The following is a 22,980-nucleotide window of genomic DNA, read 5'->3' as shown; positions in this document are numbered from 1 at the left end:
GATAGCAGCTCAGGCTCCCAGAGCTCCCAACATGGCCGATTAACCCCTGCTCTGCCAAAATAAATAAACACCATTTAAAAAAGAAGTGCTTCTTTTCAACACAGGAGTAGGAGCAATCAGATGCTGCGGTCTTCTGGCTCAACACTGTCATGGTAACCCCGTGACAGTATCAACTCAAAAACGCAATGTAATCTATAGGCAGACAGCATGGAGATGCTGAACAGACTGATACGTAGTTTTGTGGAAAAACATTCAGTATAACTAGGATACTATTAATTTAAATACCTCTATGATTTTGTTCTTAGGAGTCCAGTGGGCGGTTTCACTCAATGACTGACAGTATTCCTTGTATGAGCATAGCTATGGCGCTAGCTGTCAATCACTGATTAGGACAGCCCACTGGACAGCAGTTTTAAGATTATTAGTTTTTTTTTACCTCACTATCAAAAACATAAAGCTGGGTCTGCAGTATCTGGATGTAGCGATCTTTCCACAGTCCTAGCAGTCCACTCGTTTTCTTCAGCCAGCCGGCTTTGTGAATCACTTTAGATTCTGGTGGAGAAACGCTGCTTTCCTTCACACCCTTAAAGAAAACAATGCAACATGAAAATTAGATGTTGAAGAAAAAAAAAAAGCTGATTTCACAGACACATGGGCTATTGTGTAGTTAGCTAATATACTTAGTACTATGATCACAAGAGATTTATTTTAATTGCGGCAAATGTACAAGTAATTAATATATAAATAAAAAATTTTAAAAAAGTTTAATTATTGCCAATGCCTTTACTTGTAGTTCAAAATGACAGGTGGAATATATTTTTCTAAAGTTAGTTTTAATACGTGACCCGAGTTTACTGATTTAGTGAATGATCTTTAAAATTGGTCTTCAAGGAGTATTTGACTTTGGACAACCATTTTAATTAGAACACACCAAAATAAGAAATGGAGTGAAAACGCCCAAATTTCAGAATAGTAAACATGATAAAAGCATAAAAAGAGAATCTGAAATTTCAGAAATTGCTCCCATCTCTCTGTCACAAGCTGGCAACCAGTATCATTGTATAGCAGACAAATAGTGTAGATACAGTCCCGAGTGGTGCCTCAAAACAAAGATACAGTGGGGCAAAAAAGTATTTAGTCAGTCAGCAATAGTGCAAGTTCCACCACTTAAAAAGATGAGAGGCGTCTGTAATTTACATCATAGGTAGACCTCAACTATGGGAGACAAACTGAGTAAAAAAAATCCAGAAAATCACATTGTCTGTTTTTTTTTCATTTTATTTGCATATTATGGTGGAAAATAAGTATTTGGTCAGAAACAAAATTTCATCTCAATACTTTGTGATATATCCTTTGTTGGCAATGACAGAGGTCAAGCGTTTTCTGTAAGTCTTCACAAGGTTGCCACACACTGTTGTTGGTATGTTGGCCCATTCCTCCATGCAGATCTCCTCTAGAGCAGTGATGTTTTTGGCTTTTCGCTTGGCAACACGGACTTTCAACTCCCTCCAAAAGGTTTTCTATAGGGTTGAGATCTGGAGACTGGCTAGGCCACACCAGGACCTTGAAATGCTTCTTACGAAGCCACTCCTTCGTTGCCCTGGCGGTGTGCTTTGGATCATTGTCATGTTGAAAGACCCAGCCACGTTTCATCTTCAATGCCCTTGCTGATGGAAGGAGGTTTTCACTCAAAATCTCACGATACATGGCCCCATTCATTCTTTCATGTACCCGGATCAGTCGTCCTGGCCCCTTTGCAGAGAAACAGCCCCAAAGCATGATGTTTCCACCACCATGCTTTACAGTAGGTATGGTGTTTGATGGATGCAACTCAGTATTCTTTTTCCTCCAAACACGACAAGTTGTGTTTCTACCAAACAGTTCCAGTTTGGTTTCATCAGACCATAGGACATTCTCCCAAAACTCCTCTGGATCATCCAAATGCTCTCTAGCAAACTTCAGACGGGCCCGGACATGTACAGGCTTAAGCAGTGGGACACGTCTGGCACTGCAGGATCTGAGTCCATGGTGGCGTAGTGTGTTACTTATGGTAGGCCTTGTTACATTGGTCCCAGCTCTCTGCAGTTCATTCACTAGGTCCCCCCGCGTGGTTCTGGGATTTTTGATCACCGTTCTTGTGATCATTCTGACCCCACGGGGTGGGATTTTGCGTGGAGCACCAGATCGAGGGAGATTATCAGTGGTCTTGTATGTCTTCCATTTTCTAATTATTGCTCCCACAGTTGATTTCTTCACTCCAAGCTGGTTGGCTATTGCAGATTCAGTCTTCCCAGCCTGGTGCAGGGCTACAATTTTGTTTCTGGTGTCCTTTGACAGCTCTTTGGTCTTCACCATAGTGGAGTTTGGAGTCAGACTGTTTGAGGGTGTGCACAGGTGTCTTTTTATACTGATAACAAGTTTAAACAGGTGCCATTACTACAGGTAATGAGTGGAGGAAAGAGGAGACTCTTAAAGAAGAAGTTACAGGTCTGTGAGAGCCAGAAATCTTGATTGCTTGTTTCTGACCAAATACTTAATTTCCACCATAATATGCAAATAAAATGAAAAAAAAACAGACAATGTGATTTTCTGGATTTTTTTTTCTCAGTTTGTCTCCCATAGTTGAGGTCTACCTATGATGTAAATTACAGACGCCTCTCATCTTTTTAAGTGGTGGATCTTGCTGACTGACTAAATACTTTTTTGCCCCACTGTAAGCAAAATGTTATAGGCTGAAAGCCTATATGTAGGCAAAATCAAGTAAATCTACTAGGTACTAGGAAACATGGTCCCATTAATTGTCAAAGATCAACTATTAATCCCAATAGTGGTTGTGGTAATAGTATCAAGAGGAGCAAACTGCACAGGGATGATTAGATGAAGAATCTGCAAAGTATAAGGAGCTAGAAACAAGGGTATTGCCAGTATTAGTCATGTATAAATAGGAGCAAAGAGTGTAAGCAAAGAAAACAAGGTCTAGCAGGGTGGGAAGCAAGATTCCAAGGCGCGTTTCGCCTATGCTTCTTCCAGTGGGTGTGAGGGTGTAAAAAACACAGACCTACACTATTTGTCTGCTATGCAATGATTTTGATTACCTATTTGTGATAGAGTAGAGCATTTTCCGTGTTTCACATTCTCTTTTGATGCTCTTATCATGTATTGTTTTTTCCATCCAATAAAATGTTTTGCATATTTCTTATATTTGCGTATTTTTGCTTCCATTTCTCATTTAGGTGTTTTTGTCCATAGGAAGAGCCACTTACTTTGGCCCTATATAGGTATTCATTTTAATTAGAAGGATATCCTGGGACCCCTTGCACCCAGCAATTATCCCTGGTGAAACCACACCTCTCTGTATAATTTCACTTGCAACTAAGGGACTAAATATTACATGAGAGCCAATGACCTCAATGAGAATCTGTACATTAAAGGGAACCTGTCATGTGAAAAAAAATGCTGTTAACTTGCAGATTATGGGGTTTTCCTGCAGGTTAATAGCGTTCTTAAGCTGCCCGGTGGCCGTAGCCTTGAGGTTTTTGTCATATAGGCGCGGATGGCATTGGTTTGAGTCAATGCTCAGTACATAGTGAGCGGCTGCCACCATGGCATGGCACCGACTTGGAGTCAGCTCTGTTCTGATGGACTGCCGAGCCGGCTGTCAGGAATGCATAAAAATTATTTATACATTCTGTGTATTTTGTCCTGTATGTATCTTTTGATTATGTATTCGATATGTTGTAAATCTTTTGAAATCTTGTATATTTTTAGTCTAAAACATATAAACATTTTATAGGTGCGATATAGTACATAGCCAATCTTATTATACACAGGAATAAATGTATAGCTCATAAATGTATGTTTCACATAGCAGTAAAGGCATAAGGAGGGTCTAATATAAAGAGTTGTGAAAAATAGAATAGTATAATTCCCAAAACCTAGAACTGAGGTGGTCGACTGTGTCTTGTGGCCAACCTTAACTGGGTATGTAGGTCCGAAAATGATGTCCAACAGAGTACACTGTGAATCCGTCTGCATCATTATAGTAAATGGCCCCGTCAGCACATAAGCCCGAATCCCAAATTTTTACAAAACTTTCAACTTTATTCCCTATGATTGCATTCATTTGGACATATTCATAGGTTTGTCAGACAAACGGCAAGCATTTTTGGACATGGGTGGCCTACCGAAATTGTTACACTTATGGGCAGGACCCCCAAATGTGGTGCATTATCCTTTCCACCCAAAAGCCTCAAGAGCAAAGTGGAGAAACAGAAGAGTAAAGCAATTTACTTGTCTCGTAATAAGTTGTCAGCAGGTTTTTGCTATGTGATCTGATGACAGTGTAAGGTAGGGGTTAAAACACAGATTTCAGTGATGCCTCTGAGGTTCTGTTTACCTGTAATGATTGTTTTAGCACCAGGAGTTTATCATTACTGGGACACAGCGACTTGTGCCTCCTGGTCCAACTCCGCCCCCTCCTGTTATAAGCAGCTCACTATCTATAGCCATTGCATATGCAGAGCCTTGTGTGGGTGTGGTTATCTTTCTCAGCTCTGCTGCATTGCTAAATCTAAAAACTCTGATTGTGTCAGAATGGCTGCACCCAGTAAACTAAGTAACACATTGTTGGATTCAGCTTCTCTTCTTTGCCTACATTATGATGCTCTCAGATGAGGTAGCAAAAACCTGCTGACAGATTCCCTTTTAGTGATGTAACATTAATGATACTTTGCAACCTACCCTTACTTAAAATTTCACAACATATCCCCCACATTTGCAGAGTGAATGTACCATGGATATCCCCTTCACATTTTACTATGAAAGGCGGCTGGTTGGATTATTGTGCTAAATAACAGATATTCTAGATTCTATCAGAGATTCAGGCTGTGTGCACACGCTGCGGATTTTGCTGCGGTTCCGCAGCGGTTTTGGCCGCTGCGGACCCGCAGCAGTTTCTGCTGCGGTGTACAGTACCATGATTCCCTATGGGAATCAAAAACCGCAGTGCAGACGGTGCGGAATTTTCCGGGCGGATTATCTGCGGTTTTCAATCCGCAGAAAGAATTGACATGTCAATTCTTTCTGCGGATTCCCCTGCGGTTGGCCATCTCCTCCATTTGAGGAGATGAAAAACCGCAGGGCAAAACCGCAGAGCAATCCGCAGGTAAAACCGCAAGTCTTTTGACCTGCGGTTTCACCTGCGGATTTTACAAAATCCGCACGGATGAATCCGCACCTAATCCGCAGCGTGTGCACACAGCCTAAAAAAGCACGTATCTGTTGACCTGTAAAAGTATTTGTCAATAGATTGCCACAAATTAAAAAGCCATGACAATTTAAAAAACATGTCCTCCTCCTTTACAACAAGTCTTCAAAATGAAGATCCATGGGAACAATGAACTTGAAATTAAGGGGATTGCAAGCCGTACCAATGATTGTAGATCCTTCTCCATGTAGTGCGCATGCGTCGGAGCTCTTTGACCTAGTCAGGACAGAGAAGTACACGTGCGCAGGAACACAACACCAGGGAGACTTTGTGGATGACTTGGGGTCACGTTGGTAAGGGGAGAATATATGGCATATGAATATATACAAGAATTAAAATTATACCACTATATGGACGCTTTGCTCAAATATTAGAAATATATAGCTTTAAGATACTTCTGATTCTCTAAGACTTATTTCTGTATTTCTGTATCCACCTAGTCTCATCGAAACTGGGTTAGGCTAGGCCAGAAACGATAATTATGTGCCTAATGATTATATAGTAGATATAGGACATATGAGATCAATGCTAATTTGCTATTTGGGGTAAACAGTAATTTGGAACGGAACCCATGATGTAATACAATGAGACAGCTCGATTTCTGTTATAAAAACTGTACATCTCTGATTAAAGATAGGGAAGAGTCATTTGACATGATATACCTTGTCTTGTGTACTCTTTTCTCCGTGCACGTATAATCTCTGCCAGAGATCCAATTCGGCCACAGACAATTAAGATGAGAACACACGCATTCTGTGTGCCATATCATTTATATCAACGTCATCCACATGAAGCAAGAAGGAGGACGGTATCGCAAGAAGGGAGGTGCCAGACCAAGACCAGTGACACTCCTCAGACCGGACCGCCCGGCACGTGAGTATAATAAAAGCTTTTTTTCTTGTCTTACAGATCAGGTTGAGGGCTTATATACAGCTTTATAGAATGTTGTATGTCAAGCCTGAAAGGTGGTGGCCATATCCAGTAACGGACAAACCTTGTGACAGGTTGGCTTTAATTTATTTTCTGAATGGCAGAACCTGAGTTAGAAGGCTAGAGGGATTGTTGACCCATTTATAATAAGTTTCTTTCTCTTAGTATCTGTTAAAGCTTTATATACATACAGAGTAGGTGTTTATTATTGTGTGTGTTTTTTTGAGATTTTTTGTTTGTTAGTTTGTTTGTTTTGTAAGGAGGCTACAGGCCACGTAATCAATGGGAGGTATGTGTCACAGAGATGGCTGCTCTCTGTGATGTAACCCGGAGTATTTTCTTTAGTGCATGTAAGCACTAAAATGTTGTTTGGTGCACCTGGATCCAGGTTGCGAGTAGCTATGAGAGATGGGCAGGTCTGACTACCCACATACCTCACATCTGGGTGTGGTTACAGCTTATGTAATGGAGGCTGCTGATTGGCACATGGTCTGTGTGTTGGAAGAAGGATTCCTGTGTGTTTGGCTCCAGACCGAGCCTATGAGCTGGACATTACCCCAGCCTGTGTGCCCACAGGCCTGGGGGAGCAGAGCTCTGCTAAGGACAATTATGCTTTGTTTTTGCCTGATCTAAAGGCTGTTTATCTTTTATTGGTGCTTCTGGGTGTATGAAGCCAATAAACCCACATGAACTTTTAAAGGTACATGCCTCCTGTTTTCCTCCTGTCACACCTGAGTGAGTACAACCCCTACAGTTTTCATTTTAGTTCAGTTTATTATTTCACTTAGCCATTTTTCGATGTTTGTACCCAACAACTAAAAGTCATATCTATTTGGAGAGAGACTGGAACCAGAGGACTGAAGATATATATTGACTGTAGACTATTGGCTCTCTAAGTATCTCAAGGATTCTTTTTCAAGCGAGTAAACTGATGATGGCTAGATACAAACCCTTCAACCTTAACAGAACTGAAAAATAAAATGAATAATATTATATTTATAAATAACACGATTGTCTTGAACTAATCTTTAACTATGCCAGTATCAATATCTTATGTGATTGTTTACTCTTCCTGTAAACAATAAAAATAATAAAAATGATCTGATTAAAAAAAAAGTTGTGTATAAAAATAAGCAGTCTGTCGTTAAACATTGGAGGCAAAAGGAAAATACTCCATGACCTTTGATGTTATGTTGAAGTACAGTGCTCCATTGGGGGTCTGTCTGTTTTATCAGCTATGTTGTTTCCAGCTGTTATAGAATGTATTTAATCTCTAAAGCATACACTCTTGTTATACAGACCAGAGATAATACTGAAATCATAGGTTACAATTTAAAGAGTTTCATTCTGTTTGTTTGAGAAGATGATGGGGAAATTACCAGGTAACAGGAACAAAGGGAAAATCACGCAGAGGAAGTCAGACAAACAATGAGATAGGGCCAGAAATAGCAGTAAGGAGTGGTTACATAGATGGGCCAAAGTGAAAAGTGTTATCTGCAAATGGAATGTAGCGATGGTTTTCCCAGGAGAGGTCAATATGTCGGAATATAGGCCGGGACAGGACGTAAATTGAAAGTGAAGTTGATATACCAACTGGATTAAATCCAAGTACAACAAAAGAACACACATTCATGCTTACAATAACTTTATTTTTTAATTTTTTTCTCCAAGTAAAGGTAGAATAGCCAGATTATAATGAAGCATATATTGCTTATACTAGCCTATGCTTCATAGCATTGGGGGATCAGATGCAAAGCAGTTCTAGAGGCCAAAAATAAGGAAGGGCAGAGAAAGACATGGGCTTTAGCAGCCATCATTAATGGCTCCAATAAGTAATAGGCCTAATTAAGCTGCTAAATTATTGCTGATAGGCGTGACACTAGTCACTACTCATGGATAAGCCGTGAGGCAGGGTAGTCAAATGTTCCGGGGTTAGATACCAAGAGAGCACATAGCAAACTAAAGGGAAAAGACAAAAGCTAAGTCAGGTCACAGTCCAAGGTCAGAATACCAGAAAGATAACAAATCAGAGCAAAGGGACTAGGCAAATGGATGGTCATAACAAGTTCTAAGGTCAGGCAGCAATAGATCAATAAGCAGAGCACAGAAATACAAGGCAACCCACTGAGCAGATGCTAAAGGCCCCGTCACACACAGCGATATTGCCAGCGAGATCGCTGATTTTGTGACGCCACAGCGATCTCGCCAGAGATATTGATGTGTGTGACAGGCACCAGCGACCGGCCCCCCTGTTGGATATCGCTGATCGCGCTCTATCGTCCTGGGCTGTTTTTTGATCGTTGTCTCCCGCTGGCCAGCGCGCATCGGTGATGCAACCGCGATCTCGCTAGCGATCTCGCTATGTGAGATGAGGCTTAAGAAGCTCAGCACCTCGCAGACTCAGATTAGACAGCTGAGTTGTCCATCAAAACATCAACAGCCCAGCATGCCCCTGCACCAGATTGATAGACTGAGCTGTCAGTTACCGTGTCCAAGACACACTTAGAGGGGGCATTGTGACAACTGGAGCCATTTTTGGCTGAGGATAGGCTACTGGAAATGTTGGAAATGTTCAATTCTAAGGCTATGTTCATTTGACCATAGTTGTGGTCTGAGTGTCGCCCATGGAAAAAACTGACATGGAACCAATGTTATTCAATTGAGCTGTTCAGATAAACGTTTTTTAACTTTATATGGACAAAATATCCATGTGAAATAACTACAGTAAGTACTAGAGTTGAGCGACTTTTGGTTTTTTAGGGTCGCGTTTCGTTTCGTGAAACCCGACTTTTCCAAAAGTCGGGTCGAGCAAGATCGTCCGATTATAGGGAAAAGTCGGGGTCGTCCCGAAACACGAAACCCAATGTAAGTCAATGGGGAATAAAAGTCGGCAGTGAGAGGAGGACAGGAAACACACCTACAGTGCCCATTTGAATGCCAAAAGCATCAATTCTTCTTACTTAAGCTTGTCAACCTTAATTAACTTCATAATACAAGTTACGCACTGAAAAATGGGGGTTATTTGGCTAAAGTTGTGGGGGGGGAGGGCTGGCTGCAGGTTTTCATGTGCCCTGGGCGAAAGAGCGCCCCTTTAACACGTACCACAACTCATCATGCTCCGATACGGCAGAGAAATAGCGGTATAGTACAATGAAAAATACCTCACTTTTTACATCTCATGACGAGGCCCATCTATTTCTCCATACAGAATCATTGGTCCCATATAATGTTTGAAACAGTATATGATGAGCTCCACATAATGCTACAGTATATGTTGGTCCCCATGGATGAAGCTCCACTGTCTTATGGGCCCAAATAATGCTCCAAACATAATGGGCCCCATTTCTAATGCTCTAGTGTATAATGGGCCCTGTAAATACTGCTCCAGTGTCTGATGTCCACCTTTGGAATGTTCCAGTGTATGGTGGGCCCCATCTATCATTCTCCAGAGTATAGTGCTCCCCAAAAATTGCTGTCCCAACATTGAAAACAATCAAATAAGTCTCCTCGCTAGGGAATCCCTGTACTAGTCTAGACTCCTCGTCGTCCCCATCTTCCATCTCACTGCACAGTATTTCAACTTTGAAAGTGCTGTGATCCTGGGCAAGCAGGGGGGGCCCACTCGTTGGCGACGGCACTGGCACAGGGCCCCTGATAGTACGGTGGTGTGTCTGATGGCGGGTGGGCCGAACCTGCACTTTCATCTGCAGCTTCCTCTTTGTCACCGTGTAAGATGGAACTGTATATGGGAAGGGTAACCTGAGTTTCATCAGGGTCAGATTCAGGCCGGGTAGCGTGCGAGGGGAATGTAGTGGTCTGGGTCAATGTACCAGCAGATTCATCGAGCAGTGGCTGGGCATCAGTGCACTTGTGTCGCCCCCAGGAGTACGGTCGCCACAGTGGCATTACCTTCTTCCTAGGGAGTGTGATGTCATGCTTGGGAGCAACGAACGATCTCTCTAGCAGGTTAACTGATTGGGCGGCGTTATTCCCACGAGTCATGACCCTCCAAACAGCGTTCATGAAGGCAAAGTGTTTGTTTTACGTGGGCAGTATGGTTGCAAAGCTGAACCTTAAAGGAATGTCCAGAAGGGCACCACCAGGAGTGGAGCCTACGGTTAAATTCGACTCCACCTGGGAAACCTCAACCATGCCGGCTACAGAACAGATGCACACATTGCAAGCTTAATTCCGTTAACGAACGAGACTCCGTCATGCCCCGCGGTCCGAGTCCGGCTTACTAGAGGGACACGTGAGGCTCTGGCACATGAGATTGGCCAATAACTGGTGTGTCATGCCCTTACATGTCTGTGGCTGCATGTGCGCTACACTGAAAAGGCCAGCGTTTGTCGCTTACAGGTGCAGATAACCCGCTGAACAACGTTAGTGATGGGGATCACTGATTACAATTATTACCCGCGAACAATGATTTCCCAGTAAGTGCAGGTCAACCGCAGTTCCGGAATTAGGCCTAACCGTCATTCCTGAAAAAATGAAAATCTTACGTGTGCAAACCACAGGTGCTGTAGCTTGCTTAACAGCTCGCCAGCCGTTCTCACGCCCAGTATGGATTACACGTGATTGCACAAAGGTGAGAAAGGGTACCGTATCCCCGGATAACATGTATGGATAGCGTACACATTCAAAATATATGTCTCAGGAGGCAGGCTCAGACGGTGTTAGGCCCAGTATGGATTGCACGTGATTGCACAAAGGTTAGAAAGGGTACCGTATCCCCGGATAACATGTATGGATAGCGTACACATTCAAAATATATGTCTCAGGAGGCAGGCTCAGACGGTGTTAGGCCCAGTATGGATTGCACGTGATTGCACAAAGGTTAGAAAGGGTACTGTATCCCCAGATAACATGTATGGATAGCGTACACATTCAAAATATATGTCTCAGGAAGCAGGCTCAGACGGTGTTAGGCCCAGTATGGATTGCACGTGATTGCACAAAGGTTAGAAAGGGTACTGTATCCCCAGATAACATGTATGGATAGCGTACACATTCAAAATATATGTCTATACATCAGGAGGCAGGCTCAGACGGTGTCAGGCACAGTATGGATTTGACGGCCCAGATTACACAGCGGAGGAGCAGGGAGAGGTAAAGATTGCAAATGCTGGGGCCCTGCCCAAGCAAGGGGGGCCCACTCGTGGGCGTCGGTACTGGCACTGGGCCCCTCATAGTACAGCGGTGTGTCTGACGGCGGGTGTGCACCACCACCGTCAGAGACACTTGATTGCACTATGAGGGACCCTGTGCCAGTGCCCGCGCCCAAGAGTCGGCCTACCCACCTGTCCAGGGCAACGGCACTCGCACGGTGTCGTGCGCTAGGTGGTGACCCCGGCCATGGGGGGGGAGGCAGCACAGTTAGGGAGTTTTAGAAAGTGGCATATGTTGATGTTGGACATTCAGCTGATGCAAAAGGCGAAATAGGTGAAGTCCCAGGAAGAGGTGGACCAAAGCAAGCCATTTTTCACCCTATGTGTCATCAGGGGAAGGTGGGACAAAATCCTTGGAAACCCATGCATGGTTCATTTTAATGAAGGTTAGATCATCCACATTTTGGGTTGACAGACGGGTCCTTTTTTCTGTCAGGATTGATCCAGCTGCACTGAAGACTCTTTCCGATAGCACACTTGCAGCTGGGCAAGCGAGCTCCTGTAAGGCATATTGGGCCAATTCAGGCCAGGTGTCCAGTTTAGCGGCCCAATAGTCAAAGGGGAATGACCTGTGTGGGAGAACATCGATATGGGAGGAAAAGTAGTTTGTAACGATAGTTGACAACTGCTGTCTCCTGTCACTTTCCATCGATGCAGTATTACCAGTTGTGTGAGCGGTATTTGAAATATCAGTCCACAACATTGTCATGAAACCCCTGTCTCCAACGCCACTTCTGCTGTGTGCACCACGAACACCTCTGCCAAGCTGCCCCCGGCCCGTACGGCTCGTGTGAGAACCATCACCGCTGCTGTGTGCTGGGAATGCCTCAAGCAACCGATTTACCAGAGTTGCTTGTTTATTAGCCAATATTAGGTCAAGGTTCTCCTGTGGCATGATGTTTTGTAATTTGCCTTTATAGCGTGGATCCAGGATGCTGGCCAACCAGTAGTCGTCATCGTTCATCATTTTGGCAATGCGGGGGTCCCTTTTTAGGATCTGCAAGGCATAATCTGACATGTGGGCCAATGTTCCCGGTGTCAATAATGCACTGCGAGTGCTGGGTGGAGGAGCACTTTCTGGCAAATCCACATCCCTCCAGTCACGCACAAACCCTGTACCAGACCTTGCCACGCCAACATTTTCACTTGCCCCACGAGATGCATCCTCCTCCCCTAAGTAATCATCCCCATCATCATCCTCCTCCTCCTCTTCCTCCACCTCGTCCAGGAGAGGTCCCTGAGCAGACAATGGCTGAATGTCATCAAGGATTCCCTCCTCCTCTTCCTCCTCATCAACATTGGCTGCAGACGCCTGCTCCTTAAGGTGCGTCAAAGTTTGCATGAGCAGACGCATAAGTGGGATGCTCATGCTTAGGATGGCGTCGTCTGCGCTTACCAGCCGTGTGCATTCCTCAAAACACTGAAGGACTTTACAGAGGTCTTTCAGCTTCGACCACTGCACACCTGTCAACTCCATGTCTGCTCTCAAAGTGCCTGGCCGTGTATCCTCCCACAAATGCATTATGGCCTGCCTCTGCTCGCACAGCCGCTCCACCATGTGCAGGGTGGAGTTCCACCTTGTTGCAATGTCGATAATGAGGCGGTGGTTGGGAAGGTGGAGCAATCGCTGCAGCTTCTGCATACAAACGGAGTGTACAGGCGACCGGCGGATGTGCGCGCACAGTCTTCGCACCTTCTGGAGCAGGGCTGTTAACTCCGGATAATTTTTGAGGAAGCACTGCACCACCAGGTTCAAGGTGTGAGCCAAGCAAGGTATGTGGCTGAGTTTTGAAAGGGCTATGTCTGCCACAAAATTACGGCCGTTATCACTAACTACCTTGCCTGCCTCAAGATGTACACTGCCCAGCCATGACTCAGTTTGTCGCTTCAAGTACTCGGCCAGCACCTCGGCGGTGTGTCTGTTGCCCAAACACATCATCTGCAACACAGCCTGCTGACGCTTTCCACTAGCTGCTCGATAGGGGGACACATCGTGTGCAACAGTGGCAGCTGCAGATGGAGTGCTCGTACGACTGCGCTCTGTGGACGAGCTTTCGCTTCTGGAGGAGGAGGAGGAGGAGGGTTGAACGCCTACAGCCAACTGTTTCCTATACCGTGGGCTAGGCAGCACTGTCCCACCACCGCTGTCCCCTGTGGACCCTGCATCCACCACATTAACCCAGTGCACAGTGATGGACACGTAACGGCCCTGGCCATGCCAACTGGACCATGCATCAGTTGTGAGGTGCACCTTTCCGCTCACTGACTGCTTGAGTGCATGGACAATGCGGTCTTTCACATGATGGTGGAGGGCTGGGATGGCTTTGCGAGAGAAGAAGTGGCGACTGGGTAGGTCATAGCGTGGTACTGCATAGGCCATGAGTTCGCGGAAAGCTGTGCTTTCCACCAACCGAAAGGGCATCATCTCAAACGAGATTAGTTTGGCAATGTGGGCGTTCAAACCCAGTGTAGGCGAATGAGAGACTGAGTACTTTCTTGACCTACTCATAGTGTCTGGGAGGGTGAGCTGGACTTGAGAGCTGCATATGGTGGAAGTAGCGGTGGACAGGGCGGACTGAGAGAGGGTTGATGATGGTGATGGAGTTGGTGTTCTTTCTGATGGCCTAGAATCAGTCTTTCGTTGATATAACAGTGGGATTCCCTGACTGCTGTGGCCTTGCAACGACACCTCAACATTTGCTGCTGTGCTAACCGGTGGGCTTACAGTGGGGGAAACAATGTAGCGTTGCTGACTACCTTCATTGTGATCAGTTGCACATGTGGCACTTGAGGTTTGGTGTTGTGTCCACGCTTGCAAGTGCATGCTGGTTAAATGTCTAAGCATGCAACTGGTATTCAAATTTTTCAGATTTTTCCCTCGGCTAAAGGTCTTTGCGCACTTCTTACAGATAACCTTGGCCTGATCATGAGGATTTTGTTCAAAAAAGTGCCACACTGCACTCTTCCTACTTTGGCAGACATTTTGCGGCCTAGCACGCTGTGATCTTTTGACCCTCTGGACAAGCTGTCCAGCAACTCTTTTGATGTTTGGAACCTGTCTTTGGAGTGCTCCGGGCCTGCCAGATAACAGCTGTTGCGATGTCGATGTCTGCTGTGGATGCTCCTCATCTGAGCTATTGGAAGCAGCACCCTCTTCCCCCAATGGATGCCAATCTGGGTCAACAACTGGGTCATCCATCACCTCCTCTTCTATGTCATGTGCACCTTCCTCTGTGTCACCGTGTATGGTGGTATAGTGTGCGGGAAGGGGCACCTGAGTCTCATCAGGGTCAGAATCTGGCTCTGTACACTGCGAGGACAATGTAGTGCTCTGAGTGAATGTACCAGCAGAATCATCCATCAGCGGCTGTGCATCAGTGCACTCCATGTCAGATTCATCTTGGCCTGGGTAATTCACCATTCGACTTGATAATCCAGGCATGGTATGTGAAAACAGCTCCATGGAGTAATCAGTAGTATGGCCTGCGTCATCCTTCAATCTTGGTTGGGGTGAAGGACACAAGGAAAGGTGTGGTTCATGAACATGAGCCTCCAATGACGACTCAGTGCTTTTACTTTTTACAACTAGGCGATAGAGCTGGAGGCTGAGTCAGCAATGTAAGACAAAACTTTTTCCTGATGCTCTGGCTTTAAAAGCGGTTTGCCAACTCCTAGAAAACTAAGCGTTCGAGGCCTTATGTAGCCAGACGATGATGCAGGCTCAACACCTCCTGCATTCGGTCCTATTTTGCTCTTGCCACTACCATCAGATCCACCACCAACACCATCATTACCAGCTGCCAACCCCCGCCCAATTCCACGGCCTCTTCCACCAGCCTTCCTCATTTTTGGTAGAAATGTAGACAAAATCCAACAAACTATATAGTAATGTAAAACAAGGTACAAGGTGTCTATAGGACAGGGGAGATTTTGAATTTCTGCAGACACTTGTGGACACTGGACACTTTTGGATTGTGTGAGGCCCACTGATATCTGAGCGCTATGTCACAGGCTCGATGGCACAGCTGTGACCAAAGTGACTAGAGGATAAGGGAGATTTTGAATCTCTGCACACACTTTTGGACACTGGACACTTTTGGATTGTGTGAGGCCCAATGAATATCTGAGCGCTATGTGACAGGCTCGATGGCACAGCTGTGACCAAAGTGACTAGAGGATAAGGGAGATTTTGAATCTCTGCACACACTTTTGGACACTGGACACTTTTGGATTGTGTGAGGCCCAATGAATATCTGAGCGCTATGTGACAGGCTCGATGGCACAGCTGTGACCAAAGTGACTAGAGGATAAGGGAGATTTTGAATCTCTGCACACACTTTTGGACACTGGACACTTTTGGATTGTGTGAGGCCCAATGAATATCTGAGCGCTATGTGACAGGCTCGATGGCACAGCTGTGACCAAAGTGACTAGAGGATAAGGGAGATTTTGAATCTCTGCACACACTTTTGGACACTGGACACTTTTGGATTGTGTGAGGCCCACTGATATCTGAGCGCTATGTCACAGGCTCGATGGCACAGCTGTGACAAAAGTGACTAGAGGATAAGGGAGATTGGATTGCTTTTAAAAAAGCAGTTTGCGGAGCAGTGGGTAAACAGCAATGCAGGAATGTCAGGAAGCCTTAGAAGGCAGCCCAACAACCAACACCACTGATACACCACTATGTAGCCTCCCCTTGCACTGCACACACAGTGACTGGTGTGTTGTGCAGGCCAAATCGCTAGCAGCAGAAGCAGTTTTTTTGTCTTCTTCCCTGCCTAACGCTCTCCCTACAGAATCAGCAGCAACCTCTCCCTATACTGAGATCGGCAGAAGTAAGATGGCGGTCGGCGTGCACGCCCTTTTATACCCCCTGTGACGCCCACCAAAGCAAGCCAATCACTTGCATGCCCTTCTGAAAGATGGTGGTGACCCCTGCCTATGTCATCACGTTGCCCACAGTGTCCGTGGATCCTGATTGGCTGAAAAAGAGCGCAAAACAAACTTTTGAAACGCGACTTTGGCGCGTAAGTCGCCGACCTCGTGGCCGACCTCATCCTAGGGTCGGGTTTCGTTTCATGAAACCCGACTTTGACAAAAGTCGGCGACTTTTGAAATTTTTCGACCCGTTTCGCTCAACTCTAGTAAGTACCAGTCTTTTCTGTATGTTGGATGACACTATCCAAGTCTATGGTTGAGCAATAAAAACAAACAGATCTTACACAAAACAACCATATTGCGTTCAATTAGTATGGATACATTGCCATTATTTACATATAAAACTGTTTTTGGCCTTATAAATTTTACTCATTGCTGATAAGTAAAACAGATCGCATATTGATGGCCAGGGCCGGCATTAGGGGCAGGCAGACTAGGCATTTGCCAAGGGCCTCCACTCCTACAGGGGCTCCCTAGCGACACACTACACGGCTGCTATGGGGCCCGTCGCCAGCGTCACCCCCGCATTCAACTGTACTGGCATTTTAGATTGTGATTCAGTTGAAAGCAATGATGTAGGAGACAGCATCAGATGATGCTCCCTTCCCATCACTGCCCCTCTGACGTCACTTAATTGAGTGCCATGCTGTGCTGGGCAGTTGAGCTGCTGAGATGCATTATACTATGTGGAGGACTATGGGGTGTGTATTATACTGTATGGAGGACTGTGGGGTGTGCATTATACTATTTGGAGGACTATGGGGTGCATTATACTAAACAAGCAAAATGCTGCCTATTTATCGAGTGATTGGATTGTGGGGAAGATGACTTGACGGACAACTTTACTGGTAGTAGGAAGGGACGATTTGTGCACTACAGATGGAGATTGGCAATGACAGAAAGGTAACAGCAGGGAAAGACAGAAAAGGGAGTGCAGTACCGAAATTCGACCACAAGATGACAGGGGGGAGTGTAGTTCAGGACTTAACATCAGCATACGGCTATAGAAACTGCTTAGTCATGGGGGGCGGGGAGATAGGAACCCAGGAGGGGAATTCCCAGTGAGAGAGGGGATAAATAGGACTGGTTGGGGTTCCAGGTTAGGTTAGTCCCAGGAAGAGCTCAGCAGAGGAAGACTCAGGACAGAAGACGGAGAACGGGGAAGAGCTCTACCAGGGGACGGACAGGAGAGGACAGTCAGGGGGGTGGCCCTGACACGACGTACCGCGGGACAGACGAGGCCCCGGGGGGGTGCCGGTTGGACAACGACCTCGGGCAGGTGAAGCGCTGGCGGTAGATTGGTCTAGGACAGCCCCAGCGAAAGATCCGCGAGGGAAGTCATCACGACTAAGGGAAAGGTGAAAGGTACCCGGGCCTGGAAACAGAGAGCTGTAGAGGAACTGTGGTGCATGGCTATGGTCGTCAGGAGGACGGCCAATAAACTCGGACCTGTTACAACTGGAATCTGCCTCTGTCTCGTCTTTGCCATCGTCTGGTCGTGGTAAGCAGTGGACCACCCCCCAGTCCAGCCCCTACCACAGGATTGTTTATCCGGATCAAAAATCATTGTTCTCAGCAGCACATTGCCTGGGGAAAACTTCAAATATGCTGCTGATAGCATGATACTGTATGTGGACATATTGATCTATTAGTTATTGTTCTCTCCCCATCATTGTTCCACTGTCAGTGTAAAGAGGCCGGGAAATGAGCGTCGAACGACTTCAATACTGTCGATCATGTTCATACCGCCCTGAACTCAGCGCATGTAAAAACAACTGAACTGTTTGTGTGATGGTGAAATATGTGAGCATTTGGGGCCCCACTTTAAACTTTTGCCCAGGGCCCCACTTTCTCTAAAACCGGCCCTGCAGATGGCATACGGATGACAGTAAAGATGAAAAATCGTCCTTTTCTTCTGGATGCAAATTGGACAAATTTTTATAAGCTTGTCTGAACTTAGCATGATTGTGACAGAAATTTGTAACTAATACTAATACATTCTAATATCTCCCCCCATGAATAATCACCACTTCATCTCACCAATCTTCTGTTCTGGGAAACTACAGATACATTTATAGGCATACGTGCGAAATATATTACCAGTTATTTTTATACATTGGACATTGGTACACTAAGACCAAGTTCACATGTTGTTGTCTTGTAGTGCGGATTCCACACCACAAATCCGCAGCAAGTTACAGTACAAAACAAGTAAATTGTTTTATTTTATTTTTTTTTATTCCAAGTGACATCTGAAAATCTGCATGAAAGTAAAAGCATGGCTTGGATTCAAATTTGCAGCATGCTCACTATTAGGCCAGAGTCACACTAGAGAGAAATACGGACGAGTGCTATGCTACAAAAAAAAAATCGCTTAGCACTCGGACCAATGTTAACTTATGGTGCAGCTCCCATCATCCGCCAATGCAAGTCTATGGGGGCGAGAAAAAAACAGATCGCACACGGACCATGCGTGTGACTTGCGAGAAATACGCACTGGTGTCCTTTAGAAAAGCCGGCAATTCAGTGCGTTATACTGTAAAATCACACTGACAGGTTAAAATAGAGTAGATAGAATATATGTATACACAAGTATAGGTATATATATATATATATATATATATATATATATATATATATATATCATTGACACATATCTACTATATAATCATCTAATTCTGTCTGTCTGTCACGTAAATCCCGCATCACTGATTGGTCGCGGCCGTCCGGGCGTGACCAATCAGCAACAGGCGCAGTCCGGCCGCGAATTGGAGCGAAATTCGAACGACGCACGCCACCACTACCGTCGGAGATCTGCGGCGCTAGCCGCTGATCTCCCAACGGTTGCCGTGGGTCATCTCCTGTCACATGGAGGTTAGCGGAGACGCAGCCGGGAGATGACTGGTGCAACGCTCAATGTGCGGATGGTACTCAGGGTCCGGAGGAGAGGAGACTCTACTCCAGGCCCTGGGTACCATAAACCTGTAAAAAATAGAGTTAAAATAAAAAATAGTGATATACTCACCTTCCGACGGCCCCCGGACTCTTTCCCTCATCTCACCACGCGCCCGACATCTTCCGGTCCCAGTAATGCTCTGTGCGAAAGACTGATGATGATGTCGCGCTCTCACGAGAGTGACATCATCTCCGGTCTTTCGCGCTAAGCATTACTGGGACCGGAAGATTCTGGGAGCGTGGAGAGGGCCGTCAGAAGGTGAGAATAGCCTTTTTTTAAAAAAAAAAAAAAAATTATTATTTTTTACATTCTATCTTTTACTTTTGATGCTGCATAGGCAGCATCAATAGTAAAAAGTTGATCACAATTGTTAAACAATATGCTTAACAAGTGTAACCAACCTGTCAATCACATTCCAAGTGATGCTTCAAATAGCTTGGAATGCGCTTGAATTCCGCACGCGAAAATCACGTAAAAAACGCATGTTTTCCGCGGGAAAACGCATGCGAATTCGCATGCGTTTTTCCCGTGGCGGGAGTTGCAGAAATGCTGCGGAAATTTCCTCAGCATTTCTGCAATGTGGGTACTTAGCCTCAGTGTGACACGCAGCAGCGATAAGGCCCCCGCTGTAAGATCGCCGATCGTGGTGGATCATCCTGGACCATCTTTTGAACGTCGGTCTCCCGCTGGTCATATTCTAGAATACCCGATGCGTTAGAATTGGGCCACCATCTAGTATATATATATAGTGTGTGTATATATATATATATATATATATATATATATATATATATATATATTTCATAGAGATATAGATAGCAGAATAGGTGAAAAATCAATTGTAGGCATCTGTAAAATCATTACAGAACCCGACAGGATATGAGACATGGTTTACATACAGTAAGCCATTGCATATCCGTTTTTTTTTTTTTATATGTCCCTCACTACAGTAATAACGTTAGTAGTGTGTAAAATTTTGGAGCTGTAGGTGCTAAATTAAAGGTTTAATTCACGGAAAAAACTGGTGTGGGCTCACATGCAATTTTCTCCGCCAGTGAGGGCAAGTCAGTGACTGAGGGCATATATTAATAGCCTAGAGAGGGACCATTGTTTTTGGCCCCCCCCGGCTAAAATAATCTGCCGCCAGCCACTCAAGAAAAGGCGCATCTGTAAGATGTGCCAATTCCGGCACTTACCCGCTCTCTTCCCATTGCCCTGTAGCGGGTGGCATATGGGGTAATAAGGGGTTAATGTCACCTTGCTATTGTAAGGTGACATTAAGCCTGGTTAATAAAGGAGAAAATTGCGCGGGAGCCCACACCAATTTTTTCCGTGAATTAACCCTTTAATTTAACACCTACAGCTCCAAAATTTTACACACACACACACACACACACACACACACACACACACACACACACACACACACACACACACACTACTAACATTATTAGTGAGGGACATATATAAATCTAACGGATATGCAATGGTTTACTGTATGTATACCATGTCTCATATCCTGTCGGGTTCTGTAAAGATTTTACAGAAGCCGGCAATTGAATTATCGGCTATTCTGCTATCTACCTCTGTATGAAATACAAATATATACTGTACATATGTCTCACTGACATATATATATATACTGTGTATATATATATATATATATATATATATATATATATATATATATATATATATATATGACTGTATATATGTTTTCACAAATATTTGATGCTTTGGACCCATTATATGTCCATTTTGCAAGCCGGCGAGAAAATCTCGCCATACGGATGCCGTACGGATGTCACACGGATGCTTAGATCCTCGCATTGCAGACGGATGACATACGGATCACTGTTCAGGGAGCATTTCTGCGATTCTAGTCCTTTTAAAACGGACCGCATTTTTATACGTTGTATATGACTCCAGCCTTAGGGTAGGGTCACATTTTCTCTTCTTTCGAAAAAATTGGTCCAATTATGCTAATGAGACTCAGAGTTTGATCAGAATGAGGTCCCATTTTTCTCGGAGGTGAAGAGGGAAAAAAATGTCTTCACCTTCTCCATTCCATCAATGTGTGAAAATCGGACTGCACTCGGATATCATCCGAGTGCCGTCCAATGTTTTCCACAGACATGTAGATTTGCCTTGCCGCTTTTAATCCGACATTCAGATCAAAATCGGACATGTCACCGACTGGTTCATGGAAAAAAATTGGTCATGTGCACGGCCCCATAGAATAACATGGTACGAGTGTTATCTATCAAAACCACAGATAGCACTTGTCTGATTTAAACGGTTGTGTCCACCAGCCTTTATGCGGCATTACATTGTGGTTTTCACCATATTCAATGCTTAGTAAATGGAGCTGGGAAAAATCCACAGCCAAATCCGCAACAAAATTGTCATGGGTTACTTGCAGATTTAGTTTCAGATTTATAACCAAATCTGCAGCAGAGATTTTTTGCAACGTGACATCATAGCCTTGTAGTTTAGGTGAAGAGAAAATATTGTGCAGGATCACATCTCTATTCCTCTGACGCTTTTTATCTGCTCCTGCAGAAACCTGTATTTAATAAAGATCTATTAAGATGGCATAGTAACGCTGAATCTGAGTGTAGAGCTCTGCTTTTCGATTGTATTGAGAGTGACCCTATACCCCAACCACCACCCCAGATACAGTATTAATACAGACCTATCAGAAAGAGCACTGGGATCTGAAATATAGATATTGGTATGGTACAAATGATATCAAACCACCTTTCTAATATAACAGGATACTGTCACAATTACACCTATCGGAGTCTGGAAGCAGCGAGTGACAGTTCAGCTTTCCAATCTAGGGCAGGGGGCATGCTGAGCTATGGTGATGGACAGTTCATCCGTCTAATCAGGACCGGGTTGTGCTTGGGCTTCCTCAACGTGTCTGATATTCAAGTAATTAGGCCGGGTTCACACTTGCGTTTGTGCAGAGTGAGTAAAGCTGCGTACTTCCTCCCTTAAGCTCTGCCTTCTTATGCACGTCCTCCCTTAAGCTCCACCTACTTCCGCATGCGTCCTGCGTACCTACTGTATCTTTAACATTGGGTACGCAGAGACATGGGTTGTATGCGGGCGCCCGCATGCGTCATTTTCACATGCCCGTCGAGCACAGCATGTTGCATTTCTGTGCGGTCGGCGGGCAAGTCAAAACAACGCATGCGGACGCCTTCATACAACGCATGTATCTGCGTACGCAATGTTAAAGATAGGTATGCAAAACGCATGCGGAAGTAGGTGGAGTTTAAGGGAAGAAGTGTGTAAGCAGGCGGAGCTTAAGGAAGTAAGTAGTCCTACGCACTCTACCCAAACGCAAGTGTGAACTTAGCCTTATTTGGCTATTTAGCTGGCTCTCTGCCTCCAATTAGTGCCAATTGTTGGTTTAGCTCAAATGGTGTGACCTTGCTTTGGTCTCTGTATTCCTGTATTTAATCTTTGGACTTTGCTTTTGCCCATCCGTTTATCTTGCCTTTTTCTCTTGATTCGCTACCTTCCTGGATTTTTGACCCCGGACTGTGACCCTACTATGCCTTTAGCCTTACCCCATTGTATATGACAAGCCCTCAGGGTATCTGACTACAGACCTCTTGACTACCCCAGCCTCAGGGCTCGTCCATGAGTAGTGACTAGAGTCACAGATACCAGGTGCAAATAAGTTCCAATCTGAGGCTGGTTTC

The 22,980-nt window shown here is 44.9% G+C and overlaps 1 protein-coding gene across 2 annotated transcripts in view; it reads right to left on the bottom strand.

Moving 5' to 3' along the window:
• The window catches only part of PLEKHO2 (pleckstrin homology domain containing O2), a 98,596-nt gene that overhangs the window by 19,914 nt on the left and 55,702 nt on the right, over positions 1-22,980 (bottom strand). For both annotated transcript variants that reach the window (XM_073568836.1, XM_073568837.1), the window contains exon 2: positions 437-583. In XM_073568836.1, coding sequence (XP_073424937.1) covers positions 437-583 — 147 coding nt within the window. The remainder of the gene's footprint in view (positions 1-436; positions 584-22,980) is intronic.

This window comes from Dendrobates tinctorius, unplaced genomic scaffold, assembly GCF_039654945.1.
Source record: "Dendrobates tinctorius isolate UK_male_01 unplaced genomic scaffold, ASM3965494v1 ptg000022l, whole genome shotgun sequence".
Lineage (NCBI taxonomy): Eukaryota > Metazoa > Chordata > Amphibia > Anura > Dendrobatidae > Dendrobates > Dendrobates tinctorius.
This window is presented reverse-complemented; position numbering and strand designations above follow the sequence as displayed.